At 42.1% G+C, this 7,916-nt stretch overlaps 1 protein-coding gene across 1 annotated transcript in view; it reads left to right on the top strand.

Moving 5' to 3' along the window:
• The first annotated feature begins 164 nt into the window (after window positions 1-164).
• LOC118419272 (zinc finger protein 431-like) overlaps window positions 165-7,916 on the top strand; it is a 15,761-nt gene continuing 8,009 nt past the window's right edge. Inside the window, exons 1-2 of the mRNA XM_035825659.1 lie at window positions 165-326; window positions 6,775-7,892. Of these exons, the coding sequence (XP_035681552.1) occupies window positions 6,851-7,892 (1,042 nt within the window). The 5' untranslated portion in view covers window positions 165-326; window positions 6,775-6,850. The remainder of the gene's footprint in view (window positions 327-6,774; window positions 7,893-7,916) is intronic.

The following is a 7,916-nucleotide window of genomic DNA, read 5'->3' as shown; positions in this document are numbered from 1 at the left end:
TTAAAATCTTACAGTCTAAAAGCAGACATATTCCTACACCACACAGCACAGTTTATACTATGATAGTATTTTCATACAACTTTCGCAGTCTTCAAGAATTCTGGGCTGCACTACTTTATGTACGCGCGTCATAGACGGCGGTCGCGGATTAATACTTTGTTATGGGGGTCGCGGATGAACACTGTGTTCTGCGACCCTGTGAAAGCGGGACGAGTACATGTAGACTTGGGATGTCTCTTCTTCTTTGCTGCTGAAACTGTCCTAGAGAGGTTGGAAGTTGGGAAGAGATGCTCGTAGTTTCTTCCTGGATCGTGCATAAGCTTAAGGTACGTGAAAAATACTTTGTTTTCTTTGATAACGGTGAAAAAGACTGACAGAGAAGGTGAGGGGGGGGTCGACTAGGTCCTCTTTGATACAGTCAAAACCTCAACCTTCAAACAAAACAGAACTTATGGGGGCAAAAAACAATATCCAAAGGGCTAAACAGGCCCCATAAGTGCCCATCTCTACATATGGACCCCTTAGCCAATGCAAGTCCTTGTCCAATATTTTTAAAAATTATCTACATTATATTGACCCAGATTTACCGGTCCCCTGAGTGGTCTTTCAAAATAATTTCCGTTATTGGAGACATCTGAACTACCACGTATATATGTGCATGAAAATACGGTTAAAGATACGGTTTTGTTAATAATGTAGTTCTTTGTGATAACGCACTGACTTGTACCGCCTTGATACTGCATGTTACAACATATTTTGTAGCTGTAATACCATTTCAAGTCTAAACTGAAGGTGCGTCTACATGCTTTGCGTCAATTTTACATCATGTGCTGTAATGTCACCTATTATTTTATTTTTTTTCATTTTTCATTTATTTATTTAGCCAGGGACGACATATCGCCACTACGGCGGTTTTCAATGTGCCCTGCGTTACATCATAAAACAAAGGTTCAAAAACACTTAAATACATCAAACATAAAATATAATACAACAAACCAAAGAAAATATATACAGCCAATACAAGCAAACTCATGATGATAAGTAAAGTAAAATAAGGTAGAATGGAATTTGCATATCAATGATTTATAAACAAAACAAAGTAAACTGTTAAGTGGTAAGGCATTCCTTTTTATACATGTGTTTAAAAGACTCAACAGAGGCTGCTGCTTTCACTCTAGCTGGAAGTGAGTTCCATAATACCGCACCACTACATGAAAGGGATTTCTTTTTGTACTGAAGATGAGCTTTGGGTAGTTGTAGTCCACCCTGTGCTCTGAGTCGTGTGTTGTGAGAATGAACCCCCCTTAGCTCTGTGAATAGGCCTGAAATGTGGGGAGGGGACATTCCGTTCAATGCCTTGAAAACAAGTACCGCTTTATTCCTCTTAAGGATGTCCACCACGGGGGTCCATCCAAGTGTATGCATAATGGTTTCACTGGGTGTGTACAAGTCGCAGCCCAGGATAACCCTACCTGCCCTGTTTTGGAGTTTCTGTAGTTTGTCCATGTAAACCTTGCTACCTTGGTCCCGGACAGTACTACAGTACTGTAAGTGTGGAAGGAAAAGTGATGAATATATTGTCAGTAAGGCCTGTTTGTTGATGAAAGGCTTGAGACACTTCATGATACCAATAACTTGGGAGAGTTTCTTTGTGACATGACTGATGTGATCATTCCACTGTAGAGCACTGTCAAGTACTACACCTAAGTACTTAAATGTGTGTACCTGATCAAGGTTAGACCCTGCTAATGTGAGATGCAAATTACTGTATGCGGCTTTTGACCTCTGTGTTCCGACAAGCATAGCTTTGCATTTTGTTGGATTTAGGGAGAGTTTATTGGCAGTGAACCACTGCACAAGTAGAGTAGAGTCACATTGAATTGCCTGCTTTATTGTCTCCAGGCTACGGTGTGCAAAGTATATGATAGTGTCATCAGCATACATTGCTACCCTGCATGACTGAATACAGTTGGGAAGATCATTGATGTACAAAATAAACAGGAGCGGCCCAAGGATGGATCCTTGTGGTACGCCGCAAGTCACGTGCGATATTTCGGACAGTGCTGAATTGAGGCAAGTACAGTGAGACCTGCCGGTCAGGTAAGACCTGAACCATTTACAAGACAATTCATTTACACCATAAGCATTGAGTTTAAGCAACATAATGGCATGATCAAGCGTGTCGAAGGCCCTCGACAAGTCACAAAAAATAACACCAGTTTGCTGCTTTTTGTCAATCGAGTCAATCCAATCTTCCACTACTGAGTGTAGGGCGGTCTCACATGAGTGGGACTTTCTGAAACCAGATTGGGATTGAGTTAGAAGTTTGTTTTTGTTCAGGTAGTCATATAATTGATTATGTACTGCTCTTTCTAATATCTTAGATATGCCAGGTAGAATAGACACAGGACGGTAGTTACTAGGGTTGGTCTTATCCCCTTTCTTGTGGATGGGCATTATCTTAGCTTCTTTCCATTTCTTCGGAAATTCCCCCGTGCTTAGAGATTTATTGAAAAGCTTGGTGAGGGAGGGTGCGAGTATTTGCGCACCGACCTTGAGCAAATTATTGTCAATGTTGTCCAGGCCTGTAGCCTTCTTTACCTTGACATTTGAAAGTTGTTCTGTAACAAATTCAACTGTTATTGGTGTAAATGTGAACGTGCTGGTTGCTTTGGTGACGAATTGAATAGGAGAGAAAGGTGAGGCAACCCCTAAGAGTGACCTGTACAGGTCCTCTATTACTTTGTGGAAGAAAACATTAAATGTTTCCGCCATTCCTTGGTTGTCAGAAATACTCTGTCCCTCATGCTCCAAACAAGTGACGGTGTTAGGTGTCTTCCCCGGTAGAAGTTTACGAATGGCTTTCCAAAGCCCCGTCTGACCGTCCTCGGAACCTTCAATTATTGACTGTGTAGCATAGTCTTTTTTAGCTTTCCGGCAGAGGTAGTTTACTCTATTTTTCATTGCCTTGTAGTTAACAAAGTCGTGGGCACTACCGGAACGTTTGGCTTGTCGGAACATGTGGTCTCTCAGGTTGATGAGATGGCGTAGGTCCTTGGTAAGCCAGGGTGCAGGTGCACCTCTAATTTTCATTTTCTTAATGGGAGCATGGATATTGGCAACATTAGTGACTAACTCCTCCCATGCTTCTAGTTGTTCGTCAATAGTTGGGAGGTCATCAATGGCATGCCATGGTACCTGTGCCAAGTCGTGTCTGAATTTCTCATTATTAAAAGATTTATATGTCCTTCTACTCATAACTGTGGGTTGCGATCTGGGACTCTTACTTCTATGGTAAGTAAAAATCATGGCATGATCGCTGAAACCCCCTTCATATGTCCCTTGGTTGTGTAGGTGTTCTTTATCATTCGTTAAAATGACATCTATTGAAGTGCTGGAAGTGTCGGTGACTCTGGTAGGTGTGGATATGATATTGTCCAATTGGTACAGCATACAGGAAAACCTTAACTTGCCTATTGGACCTGTGTCCACAGTGGATAACCAGTCACAATTTAGATCCCCCATTATCATAACTTCCCTGTCCTCATCACTAAGTTTTGTTCAAGCATTCATCAAACTTCTCAAAAAAGTCATGATCATCGGATGGAGGACGGTACATGCTGCAGATTAAGATTCGCTTACGAGATGGTGGCATGAGTTCAGCCCAAACGGCCTCAAGGCCTGGGCCATCCAAGTCTGGACGGGCTTTGAATGGGATTTTGTCTGAGATATAAAGAGCGACACCGCCTCCATGCCGGGATCCACGATCTTTTCTAAGCACATTGTAAGAATCTATAGAAACAAAAGCATCAGTGATAGTATCATCCAGCATGGTCTCAGAGACAGCAAGTATGTCAGTTTTACTACAGTCCAGAAAGGCCTCGACTTGCGTTTTCTTCTTAACTAAACTTCTGACATTCTGGTGTGCAAACAGGAGACCTTTGTAGTTTGACTTCACTGGTGCATCTGTCATAGCAAATGGTAAGTCCTCGTGATCGGCAGAAAGTGAGTTATTGTCGGCCAATGACGAGTTACCGATAACAGAGCATTTGTGACACAGCCAACTGTCAGTCAAGTTATTACCATCTAATGTTTCGGCACAGTTTGTGTGAAACCGCGTATCACATGAATCACAACAAATCCCTTTTCCTACCCGTTGTAAGCAAAGTCCACAAGGGAATCTGGAGGCCCTGGGTCCTGGGTTGGGAGACACGTCACCAGACAGGAGTATGGCCAGGCAGGAAAGCAGGTTCAAAGTTCGTCTAAGTCTATCATTTCCGCACGTTGATGGAGCCAGTCGTGTGAGTCCAAACAGACCAGGGTTGATTTTCACGATACTTGTGCTCTGGGTTATCCAGCTTCCCGTTTCGGCACTTACTTTACTATAAGTCCTTTCCCATCTAGGTACATTAGCAGGGCGCGGGAGCACCGCTAGGGCTAACACTAACATAAACAATGCCCTGGGGATGCCGAGTACGACAGTGCCCCTAATGACGATGGAAAGTCCCTGGATTACTAACATGATGTAGGTAAAATCAGTCGCTACGTTACAGTGACATTAGAGCAAATCACCATCGGCGTAAGCAATTACACAATACAAAAGATAAACCTCAAGATAATGTTCAAAGATGGAGTGTTTGCCTTCTCGTCAGAAAACTGAAAATATCGGAAAGAGAGGTCGAAATGATAGAAATAGTTACAGCGAAACACAATTTAGATACTTATCTTTGTACCTGAATCACCACAAAAGCTGATTTTCATTGTTTTCACCTTTTACTGTAAGGAAACTTTGGCTTTACCATTCGAATCTGCAATTGATCCGTTGCTTTCTACTTGAACGCAAAGAGAACAAAGCCTAAGCCTGGATACTAGCTATAGCCTCGTAATATTAGCCTTTGTTCTCTCCACACTAATGGTTAGCTAGCCTACAAAGGAAAGCTAGCCGTTGTAGACTGGAACCCAGACTATGAATATTTCGTCCCCTGCACTCCTTGTCCCAAAGCCTATTGTTCCATCCAAGCTTGTTGAAAAGAACGCAGACAAAAGAGTGATAAAAAGGGATTGAAATGCATGGATGGACATCTGTCACTGCTCGGTGACGTATGTTTGAACCACTTAGTTCTTCTCCAAGCAGATGTTTAAGTCTGGGGGGCTAGTAGCGATGGCAACGACCTAAATGGCTACTCTCCAAGCAGAGGTTAGGCTCCGGCTGTTTTTAAACGTTTTTTAGTCGTTTTTATCACGGTGTTTTTATCGGGCTTACTATTTTTTCATTTTTCCTTGCTGTGTCAAAACCTAACCTAACTGGCTTTTAGTAGGCAGCAGACTAACTAGGCTGGCTTATATTTGCCAGGGGAGTTTAATTTGGCCACTGGCCACAATGCGGTAGCATATTCCTGTACAGTTTTGAAGGGATATGTTACCACTCCCATAGACTAACTTTCCTGGTCAACTTCTATACTCTCCAAGCAGAGGTTGAGTCGCGGAGATATAGTAGTCGGGAAGAGGAGCACGCCTGTAAATTTCCCGACTACTACTACATGTATATCTCCGACTCAACCTCTGTTTGGAGAATACAACTACTACTATTTCGTCACAGTTTTGCTGGAACGGGAAGGCCTGTTGGGCACAGGGCATCAAGAGAAATCTACATTGGCGATAAGGTACAAATAATGCAAGTTCAGGGTGTCCGTGAACATTCGAGGTATCATAAATGACGACTTACCCCATGCAGTAGCCTGCTTTGCCAAGTGTCCAAAAATTCCAATTTTAAGCGTACCATTTCTTTACAGTGGAAGAATTGACACTTTCAACCATGTTGTTTTCTAAAATAAGGGGTCCGCAGAGGCTTATTAAAACAGTGAAGCAGAAATCTTAATTTTTCACAAATCGGAAAGTCTAGACCGTGCGTTATCTGTGCGTTGTCTCATCAATATAAAAATTTTCTAACATTTTTCGAGAAATGGCCTTCTTCAAGTCTTCATAGGCCACAACGCGCAGGCTAGTATTACTTACCTTTACCCCGATGGAGGTTAACCATTTTATAAGAGTCCTAAAGTCCAGAAGAGGGTATTAATTCCGATTGATATTAATTTTAGGAACTAAAAAATGCATACTACTTCACATCATGCGATAAAGTACCCACTAGTCCCACTTGCACCAAAAAGCATTCAGTATTTTACTAAACTTCACAAGTACTCTTTTTATCAAATTAAGTAATGTCAGCCTATGGCTGAATACAATGTGTCTGACATAACCTGATAAAAGTTAGCTTACAAATCAACTTGAGGGGCAATGTTAAAAACTCGTCTTGTGATGCGTTCTTTGATATTTTGTGAACAATTGGTATTCTTGGTGTGAACATCACCCCTTATTTATGCCCAAAAAATAGGCATGATGAAGGAAGTGTCTTTATGTATAGGAAAGACATGGGTAGGGTCTGCATGGGTTTACTGAGTGTCATATTGTTGTACAAACACACGTTGCGTGTTTCACCACAGGTGAAATTCTGCAAAACGTTGGCTGCGTTTTGTTCAAACATCTCTTTTCAATGAATAATACTAAATATTATTAATTATATTATTAGGAATAAAGGAATAAAACTAAATATGTTGGTTGTTTATATTTAGGAACTGTAGTATAGTTGTAATCATTAGTGACATTTAGAAGTTTGATACCACAGCGCAGCGTAGACAATAAGTCACACTTACTAGCCATTGTCTCTCGAACACTTTAATTAGCTGTTCCTTTGTCACAATGTTGTTTAACAATTAGGTGACGGACGAGGATAAGAGTCAAGAGGCTGGCAACAAACCTTCCTGTCCAGACGCAGACCGTGGAACATCGGACCATGTCAAAAAGAGGGGAGATGAAGAAACACTTTTGTCCGCACTGTAAGTATAGAACGGGGAATGCGGCACACTTGAAAGATCACATCAGGACTCATACCGGTGAGAGACCATACCAGTGCCAGCATTGTGACTATTCTGCATCACAAAAGAGCCGCCTGAAAATGCACATTATTGCTATACACACCGATGAGAAAGCAGCATACGGACGTGGACGCAGTGAGCGTTCGACAGCATGCAAACGTGAACGTGTCCGGACCGAACACACTGGTGGTGTGAGACAACATGCGCATCGTTGCGATCTTTGTAACTATTCTACCACATACAAGGCGCATCTGAAGCGCCACATTGCGGCGAAACACAGTAACTACAGGCCGCACAAATGTCCAACATGTGATTTTGCTGCGGTGGACAAAACATGTCTGAAAAATCACGTAGCTACCCATTCTATTGAGAGACCATACAGCTGTGAGATTTGTGATTACTCTGCAAAAACAAAGGATCATTTGAGACAGCACATGACCACGCATGCTGTCGAAAAGCCTTACAAATGTGACGCCTGTAGTTATTCTTCTGCGCAATTGTCGAATTTGAAACGCCACATGGCTAAGCACACCGGTGAGAAACCTTACAAATGTGACATTTGTGGGTATGGTACAGCAGATATGTCAAATTTGAAACGGCACATCATGGGCCAACACGCTGGTGAGAAACCTTACAAATGTGACATTTGTGGGTACAGTGCAGCACAAAGGTCAAATTTAAAGCTTCACATTAAGGCTAAACACTCAGACGAGAGGTCCTACAAATGTAAAGTTTACGGTTATGCTACTTCACGAATTACCACACATACTGGCGAGAAACCTTACAAATGTGACATTTGTGGGCACGGTACTGCATATTTGTCAAATTTGAAGCGGCATGTAATGGACAAACACTCTGCCGAGAAGTCCTACAAGTGTGACACTTGTGGCTATGCCACTTCACGAATGTCTGATTTAAAGAAGCACATCGCCACACACACTGGCGAAAAACCTTACAAATGTGACATTTGCGACTATTGTACCG

This window comes from Branchiostoma floridae, chromosome 1, assembly GCF_000003815.2.
Source record: "Branchiostoma floridae strain S238N-H82 chromosome 1, Bfl_VNyyK, whole genome shotgun sequence".
Lineage (NCBI taxonomy): Eukaryota > Metazoa > Chordata > Leptocardii > Amphioxiformes > Branchiostomatidae > Branchiostoma > Branchiostoma floridae.
This window is presented reverse-complemented; position numbering and strand designations above follow the sequence as displayed.